The sequence below is a fragment of the Littorina saxatilis genome, linkage group LG1 (genome assembly GCF_037325665.1).
Source record: "Littorina saxatilis isolate snail1 linkage group LG1, US_GU_Lsax_2.0, whole genome shotgun sequence".
Classification (NCBI taxonomy): Eukaryota; Metazoa; Mollusca; class Gastropoda; order Littorinimorpha; family Littorinidae; genus Littorina; species Littorina saxatilis.
Genome location: NC_090245.1, coordinates 65783561 through 65800045, shown reverse-complemented (window position 1 = coordinate 65800045; position 16485 = coordinate 65783561). Strand labels below are relative to the sequence as shown.

General features: G+C 42.0%; 1 protein-coding gene and 1 long non-coding RNA gene across 3 annotated transcripts in view; both read right to left on the bottom strand.

Annotated features, from left to right (window-relative positions):
* The window catches only part of LOC138976647 (centlein-like), a 104419-nt gene that overhangs the window by 19552 nt on the left and 68382 nt on the right, over nucleotides 1-16485 (bottom strand). For both annotated transcript variants that reach the window (XM_070349524.1, XM_070349529.1), the window contains exons 7-19: nucleotides 14929-15010; nucleotides 14402-14505; nucleotides 12007-12063; nucleotides 11275-11372; nucleotides 9586-9695; nucleotides 8468-8520; nucleotides 7942-8025; nucleotides 7059-7169; nucleotides 6452-6516; nucleotides 5801-6044; nucleotides 2746-2882; nucleotides 2108-2224; nucleotides 1138-1238 (exon numbers count right to left, since the gene is read on the bottom strand). In XM_070349524.1, coding sequence (XP_070205625.1) covers nucleotides 1138-1238; nucleotides 2108-2224; nucleotides 2746-2882; nucleotides 5801-6044; nucleotides 6452-6516; nucleotides 7059-7169; nucleotides 7942-8025; nucleotides 8468-8520; nucleotides 9586-9695; nucleotides 11275-11372; nucleotides 12007-12063; nucleotides 14402-14505; nucleotides 14929-15010 — 1363 coding nt within the window. The remainder of the gene's footprint in view (nucleotides 1-1137; nucleotides 1239-2107; nucleotides 2225-2745; nucleotides 2883-5800; nucleotides 6045-6451; nucleotides 6517-7058; nucleotides 7170-7941; nucleotides 8026-8467; nucleotides 8521-9585; nucleotides 9696-11274; nucleotides 11373-12006; nucleotides 12064-14401; nucleotides 14506-14928; nucleotides 15011-16485) is intronic.
* Nucleotides 9807-10665, bottom strand: LOC138958337 (uncharacterized). The gene is made up of 2 exons (XR_011453380.1): nucleotides 10126-10665; nucleotides 9807-10087 (listed from the first exon to the last, which is right to left on the bottom strand). It is a non-coding gene; the product is annotated as an uncharacterized lncRNA (long non-coding RNA).

The window sequence follows — 16485 nt, the reverse complement described above, 5'->3', positions numbered from 1 at the left end:
CGAACTAATAAAGACATTGTCCTCTTTCTTATTTCGAGCCATTGTTATCGTATCAAAGGTTGTTTCTCAAGGAAAAATTCGCTTTCGGTTGTCACCGATCGTTTGATGTGTAACCAGGATGATGTAAAACCGAGTGAACTTCGGGTGTTCCCGTCATGGCCGAGAGTCTCTTCGGTAGTTTCCGTATGCAAAATTCGTAAGCTGAGCATGCGCACTCACAAAGTAAACTGGTTCCCGATTTCGGTTTATGAAACGAACCAATGGATGTCGAGTACCTTCCAAATAAGGATATTTCCGTTCGATTACGATTGCTGCCTTTGCAACGGACAAGTGGCTGAGTGAATGGAACATTCATCAAAACACTGATGTCATGTTATAGGTCAAGAGCTGCTGCGCAGTTTCGTATGTTGTGAATGCACTGTTTTGCTGAGGACAAAGCCGTAACTAGCCTTTGAAATGAGACAATTTTTGGCGGGGGAATATCGACTACAGAAGACAATCAATGCCACACATGTTCACATTTTGTCTTTATTGACAGATAAATAGGACACTTTTGACAAAAACACCGACACACATGGATGATAGGTATGTTATGGAAACATAATCTGCTAAAATACCCAAAACAGTGTTTTGAACGATTTGGTCAATTTTGCACTGGCCCACCTGCCCTTAACTTGGGCGGGGATGTAGCTCAGTCGGTAGCGCGCTGGATTTGTATCCAGTTGGCCACTGTAAGCGTGAGTTCGTCCTCACGTTCGGCGAGAGATTTATTTCTCAGAGTCAACTTTGTGTGCAGACTCTCCTCTGTGTCCGAACACCCCCAAGTGTGTACACGCAAGCACAAGACTAAGTGCGCACGAAAAAGATCCTGTAATCCATGTCAGAGTTCGGTGGGTTATAGAAACACGAAAATACCCAGCATGCTTCCTCCGAAAACGGCGTATGGCTGCCTAAATGGAGGGGTAGAAAACGGTCATGCACGTAAATTCCACTCGTGCAAAAGGACATGAGTGTACGTGGGAGTTTCAGCCCACGAACGCAGAAGAAGAAGAAGAAGAGCTCTGCCTTATTTGATTAAGCTTCTAAAATAACGAAGCAAATTATCACAAGTACATAAAAAAAAAGTTCAATGCAGACCTTCCCTCTGTGCCTGCAGGTTGACCCTCAGTTCATGCACGGTGGCCGCATCCACTGATGCCTGCACTCTCAGCTCGTCCAGCTCTTCCTGTAGGCTCAGTCTGTAACACAGTGTCTTGGTGTCAACAAAAAGTACAGCATATGGCACACTACCATTGGGATACGGATAGGTAGTCCTGTGAGGTCACCCTCATGGAAATTTGTGCTGCTTTCTCTCTGGGGAGAGCGAGCTGCCATACAGTATAGCGCTACCCATTTTTTTCTTTTTCCTGCACGCATGTATTCATGTATCCTTTCGCTATGAATTTGAGTTCTTTATCGTGCGTAACAAATCACAGGCTGAATACTGTACTGTCATGTCAAGGTTCTGAACATTAAAACTGACAATTGTTTTATATCACAAACAGTTCATTTTTCATTTTCATTTTCAAAACCTTATTGTCTCATTGCTGGAAAATGTGGATCACGTCCTCCCAGTGAAAAGCTAGCAGCAACTGGGTCACACCACCCAGGTGTTTGGGTGTTTAGGTGTAATCCGCCACCTGCACTTATTGCAGAATGACCGAGGTCTTTTATGTGCCATACAGACACCGTCTGCGTCAATGGTCTGCACATAAAGTTTGACCCTGTCCTACCCGATCTGGATTGAACTTTGAACCGCGGATCAAAAGTCCATTACTCTACCAACTGAGCTACCAGCCCCCCTTTCTTTCTGAGTTGTGTACAGTGGAACCCCCCCCCCCCCCCCCCCCCCCCCCCCCGATTTAAGACTTCCTTGCTTTGACCTTGCGTTTCAGATTTTCTGTTCATAACCTTTGTAAATGTACCTCTATTTTAAGACTCCCTCCTTTTTAAGACCTGATTTTTTTCAGATTTTTGGAGGTCTTAAAAGGGGGGTTTCACTGTAAAGCAAGGCAAACGATACATCATTATCTCAAGGCTTACAGCAAGAAAGAGATTATTACTGTACCTCTCCACCTCCAGGTTCCTGTTCTGTGTCTTGAAATAGGACAGTTCGTTCCACACAGCGTCGCTGTTCTCTCTGCGTAACTGCCGAGGGTCACTGCGTTGCACCTTCTTCTTCTTACTGAACACACCACAATACAAACAAACAGTGGAAAACTTTGTAACACAGGCAACATACATAATGCAAAGATTTTTTCTCGAAAATTCAGAGTATATGCCTGGTTGAAAAATGAACCTGAAGAAAAAATGGTAACTTCTCTTATACGGAGGGAGGGAGGGAGGGAGAGAGACAGACAGAGAGAGACAGGGATAGAGAGAGAAAGAGAGAGAAAGAGAGAGAGAGAGAGAGAGAGAGAGACAGAGACAGAGACAGAGAGACAGAGGGGTATAAATAGAGAGACTGTCAGCTGTCAGCTACTTTATACCCATTCCTTACCCCTCCGGCTAAAACTATCTCACGTAAGCATTGACACACACACACACACACACACACACACACACACACACACATACACACACACACACACACACACACACACACACACACACACACACACAGAGATCACCTTCCACAGATTCCATACTACATAAAAACTGTACATCACACACCATCAAAAATCAGCAAACACAGGCATGACATACCCGGCCCCAATGTAGTTAGGCTGGCGGTCCTCGTATGTTTTAATCTGTTCCTGCAGAAGTTTCTCACTATGTTGCACAGACTTCAGCCTCTCAAGCCTGCGAGCATGTGCACGACGTAACGCGTCCAACTCATTGTCCTGAGAAATAACAAATCCATCAGGTTTCAGCGCATTGGTCTGCATTGTGTGAAAGTCTACAAGTGTACGTTAAGTCTACAATCGTGAAACCTGCTAGTGTGAAACCTGCTAGTGGGAAACCTGGAAGTGGGAAATATTCAAGCATGAAACCTTCAAGTGTGAAACCTACAAGTGTGAAACCTACAAGTGTGAAGCCTACAAGTGTGAAACCTACAAGTGTGAAACCTACAAGTGTGAAGCCTACAAGTGTGAAACCTACAAGTGTGAAACCTACAAGTGTGAAGCCTACAAGTGTGAAACCTACAAGTGTGAAACCTACAAGTGTGAAACCTACAAGTGTGAAGCCTACAAGTGTGAAACCTACAAGTGTGAAACCTACAAGTGTGAAGCCTACAAGTGTGAAACCTACAAGTGTGAAACCTACAAGTGTGAAACCTACAAGTGTGAAACCTACAAGTGTGAAACCTACAAGTGTGAAGCCTACAAGTGTGAAACCTACAAGTGTGAAACCTACAAGTGTGAAACCTGCAAGTGTGAATTATTCAAGCAAACAAGCGTGAAACTTGCAAGCGTAAAGTCTATGTGCCAGAACACAGGGTACAATTCCTAGTCTCTGGTCTTGAAATGCCCAAAACAGCATTTTCTAGGTTAAAACATTGTGCCCTTTTCAAAGGTGTCATGCAAGACCATTTCAATATTCAGACCTAATTGTCAGTTTTGTTCTTGCTCTACTCTTCAAAAAATTTTCAAAAATTTCAGGTCTACATGCGTAAAGACCAAATAAAAAAAAAATGACAATACTGTTGCACATATGACATTCTGAAGAGTTTGTTTGTTTGTTTGTTTGTTTGCTTAACGCCCAGCCGACCACGAAGGGCCATATCAGGGCGGTGCTGCTTTGACATATAACGTGTGCCACACACAAGACAGAAGTCGCAGCACAGGCTTCATGTCTCACCCAGTCACATTATTCTGACACCGGACCAACCAGTCCTTGCACTAACCCCATAATGCCAGACGCCAGGCGGAGCAGCCACTAGATTGCCAATTTTAAAGTCTAAGGTATGACCCGGACGGGGTTCGAACCCACGACCTCCCGATCACGGGGCGGACGCTTCTGAAGAGTACATTTAACAGTCACCAATCTTATACAAAATACTGGAGGGAGATTCTAGCGCTGATGAATACTTTGTTCCAGAGATTTTTTCTGTTATAACAGAATAAATACATATTATGTTCCTTTTTATGTGAGATACTTGCTTAATACCGTCAAACCTGTCTGTAACGACCATTCAAGGGACAGATCAAAAGTGGTTGTTATGGACTGGTGGTTGCCATACAACGTGAATTATATTAAAGACAAGAAGGGCAAAGCCCATACGACTCACATGCTTGACCTTGACCTTTACATAGCAATGACATCATACACTAAGAACTGCTTTACACATTTTTCCTACCAAAATACATGTTCATCCATGTCATGCAACACAAAGCTGTTAATTCAAGACATAGGAAGTACAATGGTGCTTATTGGCTCTTTCTACCATGAGATATGGTCACATTTAGTGGTTCACTACCTTATTTTGGTCACATTTCATAAGGGTCAAAGTGACCTTGACCTTGATCATATGTGACCAAATGTGTCTCATGATGAAAGCATAACATGTGCCCCACATAATTTTTAAGTTTGAAACAGTTATCTTCCATAGTTCAGGGTCAAGGTCACTTCAAAATATGTATACAATCCAACTTTGAAGAGCTCCTGTGACCTTGACCTTGAAGCAAGGTAAACCAAACTGGTATCAAAAGATGGGGCTTACTTTGCCCTATATATCATATATAGGTGAGGTATTCAATCTCAAAAACTTCAGAGAAAATGGGAAAAATGTGAAAAATAGCTGTTTTTTAGACAACATTTATGGCCCCTGCGACCTTGACCTTGAAGCAAGGTCAAGATGCTATGTATGTTTTTTGGGACCTTGTCATCATACACCATCTTGCCAAATTTGGTACTGATAGACTGAATAGTGTCCAAGAAATATCCAACGTTAAAGTTTTCCGGACGGACGGACGGACGGACGGACGACTCGGGTGAGTACATAGACTCACTTTTGCTTCGCATGTGAGTCAAAAAAGAGGGATCTTTACGCTGGTCATTGTGGGCAGATGGTCGCTTTGGAGACGTGGTCGTAAGGACAGTTTCCACTGTATTTTGTGGAAAAGTGAATTATATGGAAGAAAAACTTGTCTGGGATCATTAGGATATATATATGAAGTCTTATATCGCGCGCGTATCTCCAGACTCGGACTCAAGGCGCAGGGATCTATTTATGCCGTTTGAGATGGAATTTTTTACACAATACATCACGCATTCACATCGGCCAGCAGATCGCAGCCATTTCGGAGCATATCCTACTTTTCACGGCCTATTATTCCAAGTCACACGGGTATTTTGGTGGACATTTTTATCTATGCCTATACAATTTTGCCAGGAAAAACCCTTTTGTCAATCGTGGGATCTTTAACGTGCACACCCCAATGTAGTGTACAACATAGGGACCTCGGTTTTTCGTCTCATCCGAAAGACTAGCACTTGAACCCACCACCTAGGTTAGGAAAGGGGGGGAGAAAATTGCTAACGCCCTGACCCAGGGTCGAACTCGCAACCTCTCGCTTCCGAGCGCAAGTGCGTTACCACTCGGCCACCCAGTCCATGGATGGTCGTTGTGGGCAGGTGGTCGCTTTGAACAGGTGGTTGCAAGGGCAGGTTAGACTGTATCTTGTGGAAATGTAAATTATTTAGTAGAAAAACTTGTCTGGGATCATTAAGGTGGTCGTTGTGGGCAGGTGGTTGCTTTCAAGAGGTGGTTGCAAAGGCAGGTTGGACTGAATCTCGTTAGCCCTCCCACATGTCTCACCCTCAACTCAAGAAGTCGCTGAGCATCAGCCAACCGCTGTTCCAGAACTGCACTGCTCTCGCCCGCTTCTTGCTGGTATCGGCGAGGGGATAACGACCTTGCCCTTCTGGACATTCGCAGGCTGCTGTCACCGTCTTGACCGTCCCTGGAAGGTGTGGAGTGGCGGCCGGAGCGCTGAGTGTGGGACAGGTCAAACTCCAGCGTCCCGTCTCTGTCTATTGACCGGTCAAGCTTGTCTATCGTTCTGCGAGAAACAACATTGAAGTAGATAAATCACATTATCGAAATACTATAGTATTAGTAGTTGTATTGTTTTTTAAATATTTCCTTAGCACAAATTTCAGCTCGCAATAAAACAAAGATCTAACTCGTCTTAAGAACACCGTTATTTTGCACTTAATTAACTGTTGCGAACTTGATTAAACTGAAGTATGCTAATGGGAATCAATCTTTCGTTTAAAACTGTATCATCATTTGAAGTGCAAAATGGCCACTTCAGGATATACATACAATATGTTTGTTGGAACTTCCACCCAATACTCCATTCTCATCCCTAGTTTTTAAATTACTAAAAAAATTAAGCAATTCCAGAATTCATAGTTGCTGTAAACACCCGACTTTGTCACTCTTAACAAAAAGTCATGAAATTACTTTTCAAGCTGCCTCAAAGCACCAAGATCTCTTCTGGCTTCCAGCGTACTTCTGTCTGCCGCTGCCTGCAATTGCAATTTGCACATCTTGAGTACACAATCCATCAACCTATCCAACTATGCCACAAAAGTATTAATACACAAATGCAGAGACTACCTAATAGCCCACAGACTAATCCACAGACACACACAAATAAAATGCAATCTGCTTTAAGGAATTTAATTTCCCATACACAGAATTTACCATGACACACTCCAAAGCATTACTAATTAGTATTATTTCAAATACATTTGTATGGCTGAATTATGTTCAACTAAACAAGACTATATCTTGTTACAAAGCAAAAATCAAGAACTGTCTTGTGTGTGTGCAACAAGAAGCCTGTAGGGCCTACAGCTGCATATTATTGCTGTGAAAAAAATCCTCCGAAAGTGGCGTATGGCTGCCTGATTGGCAGGGTAAAAACGGTCATATACGTAAAAACCCACTTGTGTCAAAACCATGAGTAAACGTGGGAGTTTCAGCCCATGAACAAAGAAGAAGAAGAAAAAGATTGCTGTGAAAAAAAGACGCTAGAGCAACAACAACAAAACAGACAAAATCCTACCAGGTCTGCATCCATGAAACAGTTTGCAGGATCGGGTCTGTTGAGCTGTTCCCGCATGGCTTCCACCTGTTCCCGCTGCTTGGCGATGATGTCATCCTGCTCCATCATGTCCTGGTGGCCAATCATACAACACATCCTTTACATTTGGACACCGTATATCTTGCTGCTTTTACTTGCGTGTGTGTTGTTGGTTTTTTTGCAACATTTATGGCCCCTGCGACCTTGACCTTGAAGCAAGGTCAAGATGCTATGTATGTTTTTTGGGGCCTTGTCATCATACACCATCTTGCCAAATTTGGTACTGATAGACTGAATAGTGTCCAAGAAATATCCAACGTTAAAGTTTTCCGGACGGACGACTCGGGTGAGTACATAGACTCACTTTTGCTTCGCATGTGAGTCAAAAAACCAATAAGGGTTAAGCTTATGGAAAGTTTAATTACAGACAAAACAAAACTATCGCAAGAACTTTGACATCTAAGTCTTAAGACTGGACAAAAAAAACAATAGCAATATTAGAGTTGTCTCCTTTGCTTCTGATGTGTCTACTATGTTCTTGTGCATTCCTTTTCTTGTAAAATCTTTTGTTTACAAACAAGCTTTGCTGATATGCTGTAGAGGTGAGAAGCATTTAACAGACTCAAAACTTGTCCTGTGTTCAGCATGAAATCAAAAGTTGTAAACAACAAAAACACCCTGGCGTACACACACACACACACACACACACACACACACACACACACACACACACACACACACACACACACACACACACACCACATCTGACATTACCAATGGCACCAGCAACGACCATACTAATGGAACAAACAAATACAAAACAATACACACAACAAAAACAACAATACACACAAAAACCATTCACCTTTTTCAGGTGTAGGATCTGCTGCCGTAGATCCGACTCAATCTGTTTCGATGCTTCATAGCGCACACACACATCTTGGTACATCTGTTACACACCAGAAAATGAACTATTATATATAAATATTGTCCTACAATACATGTCTATTTCTGCTCGTAGCCCCACAAAATCTTAGAGTTAGAATTGAAACGAATAATTTATGACAAAAAACAACAACATTACAATCATGCTACTTCGAACCAATGGCCATTTAAAGTGGACAGACAGACAACCACGTATAATACAAATAATTGACTAAGCTCAGAAAATGTTCCCAGATGGCAACAGAAGCTTAGTTTTGGTCTTCAACTGTGTATTTCTTTTGAACCAGTAGACCATTACTGACCTTTTTTATCAGATGAAAGTCAAAAGACCATTATTTGTTTCAGTTGAGAAGTAAATCAATTGATGACAGGACTGAGAACAGCTGTCGCTAAATGGCGACGTTTGAGGTGTATGGGTGAATTAAACCACAATGAACAGTTGTTACCTGCTGCAGCGACTTGCTTTCCACCGTGAAGGCATCCTCCTGGTTCTTGATCACTGCACAGGAATCAACAGTTTTACACTTGGCTTTTACACCAACAATGGCTAAAAATTTCTTTTCATAAAAGATGTAGCAATTTACTGATCAAGCCTAATGTCAAGTTGTAGGAATAGACAAACTGTGGAAATAACTCTGTCAGGTTTACATGGTTTATCAAGGTCAACTTTCCATACGTGCCCCTTAATGTTCACGTGTTTCAGACACACTGGTGACTGGCCTATAATGTGACGTGGGAAAGTTTGACTCAATAAAAACAAGAGTATTTACTCTTTCACAACCCATATAAACCCGACAGTAACATTTCCCCAAATTGTCTATTAAAGCTGAGATGACAACTGTAAAGGTCTACAATAGGGATGGTCCTTACTGGACATTTCCGCTATTTACAGGTAACCATTTCAAAATACAGGAAATGAGATGAACAACTGGTCCTTGATATTTTGTTTGACTGGTTTCTGCCTGAAAAAATATCATCGAATCACTGTGTTTTATGCTTGATTTGACAGGTTGGCGTAACAGTCATCCGTTTCTATGAGAGCCAGAATCTGTACTTCTAAAGAAATACTGATTTGGAAAATGGTTAGCGCGATGACTGGTCTACACTGCACAGCAACTTGCTACAGATAGAGAACAATAGAGCAGTGTTGTTCCAAGACTCAGAGGAGAGTAGGTCAGTTCGACCTAGATTAAAAATATCTCCAGGCAAATATCATGAATACAAAAACATTAGTTTGTCATAAATCCTCAGACAAGTCAAAACTATCGGCTGGCCAGGGGTCAGACCAATCATATGTGTCGTCTTGAATGATGTTGTGAACATTCATGTGCAGTCTTTTACTGAGCTTACTATGGTCTTTGATCTGCATTCAGAGTTTACAAAGTGTTTTCATGTTAACCATTTACTGCTGTGTTTACTTGCTCCAGTCACACCTTTGCTCATAGAACTGTTGTCAAGTTATAAATAATGTTGTCAATAACAATGTTCCAAAAAGGTATGCATCAATGACCCAAGAACGAGGCTTGAGAACAACACTGATAGAGTGATGATGATAATGACTGACTGATCTGCGTGTCGTGCTGCAGGGACTGTAGCTGGTGTATGAGCTGTGCTTGCTGGGCCGAGTGCTCTGTCATCTGGTTGTGACTGTTCCACAGGTCTTTCAGCTCCTTCCTGCACACAGGGAAAACAACATGAAGTGTTATCACCACTTAACCATACATAATCCTGGTGGAATGTAAATCAGCATACTAACGTTTATTCTATCTGTTTCAATATTTGTATAAACAAGAAGGGCAAAGCCCATACGACTCACATGCTTGACCTTGACCTTTACATGACCTTGACCTTCAGGGTCAAGGTCAAATAACTAAACCTAGCAATGACATCATACACTAAGAACTGCTTTACACATTTTTCCTACCAAAATACATGTGACCTTGACCCAAGGTCAAGGTCATCCAAGGTCATGCAACACAAAGCTGTTAATTCAAGACATAGGAAGTACAATGGTGCTTATTGGCTCTTTCTACCATGAGATATGGTCACTTTTAGTGGTTCACTACCTTATTTTGAGATATGGTCACTTTTAGTGGTTCACTACCTTATTTTGGTCACATTTCATAAGGGTCAAAGTGACCTTGACCTTGATCATATGTGACCAAATGTGTCTCATGATGAAAGCATAACATGTGCCCCACATAATTTTTAAGTTTGAAACAGTTATCTTCCATAGTTCAGGGTCAAGGTCACTTCAAAATATGTATACAATCCAACTTTGAAGAGCTCCTGTGACCTTGACCTTGAAGCAAGGTAAACCAAACTGGTATCAAAAGATGGGGCTTACTTTGCCCTATATATCATATATAGGTGAGGTATTGAATCTCAAAAACTTCAGAGAAAATGTGAAAAATGTGAAAAATAGCTGTTTTTAGACAACATTTATGGCCCCTGCGACCTTGACCTTGAAGCAAGGTCAAGATGCTATGTATGTTTTTTGGGGCCTTGTCATCATACACCATCTTGCCAAATTTGGTACTGATAGACTGAATAGTGTCCAAGAAATATCCAACGTTAAAGTTTTCCGGACGGACGGACGACTCGGGTGAGTACATAGACTCACTTTTGCTTCGCATGTGAGTCAAAAACATAACATCTGCTGATCTGCCAATACAAATCCACTGCTCACATCAGTTTACACAGAAAGCACCTGAGTTCCAACATACCAAGCCTGTAGTCTGCAAACACTTGGTTTGAGTAGAGTTGCTTCCCTTTGTGCCTTTGATTGAGTTGAAACCATTTTCAGCCAAACGAAAGTTGTTAAAATATAACAGCTACAGTCAAAATGTGTAAACAGTTCAGAGACATCCTGCTTGCTGCCGCGCGTTCCCTCTTTATCTTCACCGCGCTGGTAGCAAAACCCCTCAAATGGAGGTGTTTTCAGACAGGCCAGACACAGGTTGTCCCGGAGGTGTAAAGCCATCTTGATCATATCTTTATTGAGTTTGTTCTAGCTGTTGAAATTAAAACTGCATGCATTTCCTTGATAATTTCATCAGTGTCATTGTGCACACTAACTATCTTTAAACGTTCACTGCCAAAATCCAAACAAAATCTTGCACCTTTTCAAATTCCAGCATTCTATCCTTCTTACAGCAACTTCAAAAGGAAAGGCCAGAATAAATAAGATCTCCTGTCACAGAAGATGACAACTTTCAGATGTGGTGGATGTCAGTGGTCATCTCAAACTTACCTGATAGACTCTAATTCTTGGTTCTTGAAGTCCACCTCATGTGTCAGATGTTGCACCTGTCTCTCTGCCTTGTCTGATCTCTTACGTGTGTCTTCAAGCTGCAACATACAGCAACATACAAAGCTGTTTCTGTGTCCCACAGTAGGAACTAGGGCCAAGGTGCACGGAAAAATTATCAACCAGGTGGGAGTCAGCCATGGCGTTGGATTGGTTGAAATTGAGATTTGTTGTGATTTCAAGAATCAGACCCTGCGGTTTGTTCTTACCTCGTTGGGTGGCACCCACTCTCACAAATGGTGCCCCTCTGCCCAGAATTCTCTGGTGAATGTTGGAACCATTTTTGAAGGTTCTAAGTATTTTGATAACATTAATTTACTTTATAAATTTTGCCACAGCCCAAGCATTTAAATCAACAATGTCACCTGTGATCCTTTGCTGATTTCTTTAAGTTTTCCATACAAAAATTATGCTAGGATTTATTTCCTTTGGCAGATTTGCCAAAATGTTAATTTTCAGAAGTTTAAAGCCATCCTTGGTGTCACCTTTTTCCCACATTCAAAAAGTTTGGCAGCTTTGCCGAAATGGCGGCAACGTTTTTGGCAATTAGAAAGAAGTTTAGGCATTTTGCCGACAGCTGATGCAAAACAAAATCCTTTATAATAATACCAAAGTTGACATGCACAAAATGATTGTTCAAATGTACAGTGTCGTCTTGCCCACAACTATGCCTACCTCCCTGATGAGTCCATCAAACTTTGAAATCTTTTCAGATACATCCCTCTCCAAGGTCTGCACACAGAAAGAAAGCACAATCTTACAGAAATAGTAAAACAAACAAGAAGGGACCTAGACACAATTCAGCTACTTCAACATTTCCACACAAAAAAAAGAAGAAATACTTTCCAAAACACTTTTTGACACACCGAGTAAAACTTCAATTTTCTTCTTTCCTGCCCTCAGCACAATAAGTAACTAATCATAACTTAACAGTTCTATGAGCAAAGGTTTGACTGGAGCAGGTAACCACAGCAGTACACATGAAAAACAAGAAGGGCAAAGCCCATACGACTCACATGCTTTACACATTTTTCCTACCAAAATACATGTCAAGGTCATCCAAGGACATGCAACACAAAGCTGTTAATTCAAGACATAGGAAGTACAATGGTGCTTATTGGCTCTTTCTACCATGAGATATGGTCACTTTTAGTGGTTCACTACCTTATTTGGGTCACATTTCATAAGGGTCAAAGTGACCTTGACCTTGATCATATGTGACCGAATGTGTCTCATGATGAAAGCATAACATGTGCCCCACATAATTTTTAAGTTTGAAACAGTTATCTTCCATAGTTCAGGGTCAAGGTCACTTCAAAATATGTATACAATCCAACTTTGAAGAGCTCCTGTGACCTTGACCTTGAAGCAAGGTAAACCAAACTGGTATCAAAAGATGGGGCTTACTTTGCCCTATATATCATATATAGGTGAGGTATTGAATCTCAAAAACTTCAGAGAAAATGGGAAAAATATGAAAAATAGCTGTTTTTTAGGCAACATTTATGGCCCCTGCGACCTTGACCTTGAAGCAAGGTCAAGATGCTATGTATGTTTTTTGGGGCCTTGTCATCATACACCATCTTGCCAAATTTGGTACTGATAGACTGAATAGTGTCCAAGAAATATCCAACGTTAAAGTTTTCCGGACGGACGGACGGACGTCCGGACGTCCGGACGGACGGACGGACGGACGACTCGGGTGAGTACATAGACTCACTTTTGCTTCGCATGTGAGTCAAAAATGTGTCAACCCTAAATGCAGATCAAAGACCAAAGTAAACTACTTAGTAAAAGACTACACATGAGTATTCATAACATCATTCAAGACAGAGCTGTGCTGTAAAAGACAGTCAAAAAGATACTTCATCTATCAATCAATCAATCAATATGAGGCTTATATCGCGCGTATTCCGTGGGTACAGTTCTAAGCGCAGGGATTTATTTATTTTATTTTTTTATTTTATGCAATTTATATCGCGCACATATTCAAGGCGCAGGCCGCAGGGTTTATTTATGCCGTGTGAGATGGAATTTTTTTTACACAATACATCACGCATTCACATCGGCCAGCAGATCGCAGCCATTTCGGAGCATATCCTACTTTTCACGGCCTATTATTCCAAGTCACACGGGTATTTTGGTGGACATTTTTATCTATGCCTATACAATTTTGCCAGGAAAGACCCTTTTGTCAATCGTGGTATCTTTAACGTGCACACCCCAATGTAGTGTACATGAAGGGACCTCGGTTTTTCGTCTCATCCGAAAGACTAGCACTTGAACCCACCACCTAGGTTAGGAAAGGGGGGAGAAAATTGCTAACGCCCTGACCCAGGGTCGAACTCGCAACCTCTCGCTTCCGAGCGCAAGTGCGTTACCACTCGGCCACCCAGTACTTGAGCTGTTTGTGACTAGTCTGAACATAAAGCAACAACGAAGCAGTGGAACCCCCCTTTTCAGACCCACCAGTTTAAGACCTCCCCCTTTTAAGACCTTCAAGTTTCCGATTTTCTGTTCGGGCGGGGATGTAGCTCAGTCGGTAGCGCGCTGGATTTGTATCCAGTTGGCCGTTGTCAGCGTGAGTTCGTCCCCACGTTCGGCGAGAGATTTATTTCTCAGAGTCAACTTTGTGTGCAGACTCTCCTCGGTGTCCGAACACCCCCGTGTGTACACGCAAGCACAAGACCAAGTGCGCACGAAAAAGATCCTGTAATCCATGTCAGAGTTCGGTGGGTTATAGAAACACGAAAATACCCAGCATGCTTCCTCCGAAAACGGCGTATGGCTGCCTAAATGGCGGGGTAAAAAAACGGTCATACACGTAAAATTCCACTCGTGCAAAAAACACGAATGTACGTGGGAGTTTCAGCCCACGAACGAAGAAGACGAAGAAGATTTTCTGTTCATAACCTGTGTAAATGTACTTCCATTTTAAGACTAACTCCTTTTTAAGACCTGATTTTCTCAGATTTGTGGATGTCTTAAAAAGGGGGGTTCCACTGCATAACAGAGATTTCCAAACACAGACAGTCAAAGAAAGAAATGGAATGTAAGTGGAAACGCTCACCCTGACGGTACGCTCGAGATCCATTCGTTTGGCAGCGACACTGGCTTTCTCATCCCTCGCCACGTCTAGCTCTGTGGACAAGGCTGTCACTCGTCTCTGTAGGTCTGTAATAACACAGTGAAACACAATACAAATCAATTCAAACTTGGGATTTTAGGGACGTAGCTCAGTCAGTAGCACGCTCGCCTAAATACCAGTTCGACGCTAATCGGCGTGGGTTAAAATCCCAAGCTCGACGAGAGATTTATTTTTCAGAGTCAACTTTGTGCTGTCACTCTCTTCCATGTCCGAGCACCCCTGTGTGCACACATACGTACGATAAAGATCCCAAGCTCACAGCAAAACGTCTCAGGGCTTGAAAAACACGGAGACACACAAGCATCATTTCTCGTCTGTCATTACCCTTATCTTATCTCGATACTTCGATGAGACAAGCCAATGCAAACTTCTTCTTGTCTGTTCACACACACACACACACACACACACACACACACAAAGCATGCACGCTTGCATATTCATGCTCATACCATATTTTTCTCTCTGTGTGTCTTCCAAAGTCCGGCGATAGGAATTATCCATACTGCGTTCCTTCGTCTCATGGCCCTTCAACTGCAAACACACACAAAAAATACACATAAAAAATCGTTCATCACCGCAAGCTAATTAACTTTAACTTTATTGTATAGGTGAAAATTCCTGAGCCATATATCAGAAACGTCTTTTTCTGAAACAGAGAATTTTAGAGAACAAATATTTGAATGAACAAACATCCATTACCTTAATAGTTAATTCTTGCTGTTTCAGCTGCCTAATTTCTGAAACTCTATTGCACCATTTCACTGTACAAGTCAACAACAAATAATGTATAAAATATTCACGCTTGGCCCACAACTGACATGTCCTTTTCAAATCTGCATCAGTAGGAAAGACGAGTCTGCCTATTTTTCCCCAAAAGAAGGCTCAGCACAGAAAAAAATTCAAAGAAGATTTTGACAAATGGTGCAGAAAGGGAAATTGCTGTGAGCAAAACAGCCAAACTTCAATAGGAGAAAATGTCCCATCAAAGCATCATTTCCAAGTCAAGAGGTCACCCAAACAAAGTTGCATGGGACAACGTTCTCGACAGAACCACAGAGAAGAAGAAAAATCAACAAAATGATACAGCCTAAAATCATAAACGCTAAAAGGGAAAAACAAACAAACAAACAAGAAATGAAAAAGAAAAAAATTATTAAATTTTGCTGCAGGGGGAGATTGAATTATACAAGTTTAGGGGGGACGTGGGATCGACTCCATGACTGCACAATCAGTGCATGCTCTTTAACCAGCCCCAGCTCTTTTATCCTTAAAGAGGCTGACTCTCCAAACTTTCATGTTTGAAGTAAATTCTGCCACATAAACCACAAAGTTGGTTAGTTAGCTAGTTTGTTTATTTGTTTTTTTAGTTTTGCTTGTTCTTTGTTGGTTTGGTTTTGTGCGTGAATGAGGTGTTCCAAAGATTCAGTAATTGCAACTTCTACTTCTTCTTCTGCATTCATGGACTCAAACTCTCACCTAAAATCGTGGGTTTTTTAAGTGCATGATCGTTTTTACTCTACCATTTAGGTGGACACACTGATTTTGACGAATGCATGATTGGTATTTTCGTGTTTCTATAACACACTGAACTCTGATATGGATTACACGATCTTTTCTATGCATACTTGGTCTTGTGCTCGCAAATACATGTACATGCAAGAGTGCCCAAACAAACTCAGGTTGCTATATTTCATCTTCCTAGAAAGACTGCCATACAACAATCCCCAGCAATCTCAACCAGACTCCCACAATAAACCCCACAAAAACACGGCAGCAGCCCCTACTCCTTTAAGCATGTCAACCGATCAACCCCCCCCCCCCCCCATTTTCCAAACCCCTCCCCCCCCCCCTCCCGGCTAATCACCACACATTGAACAAAATCAATTTAGGGTTGGGGACACGGGTCGTCCGTCAGGGAAGCTGCAGCAAGCGGTCTTAATCTCGTCATCGCTGTTGTGTCCTGTCCAATCGTCCCCCACCCCCCCCCCCCCCCCCCCCCCCCAACC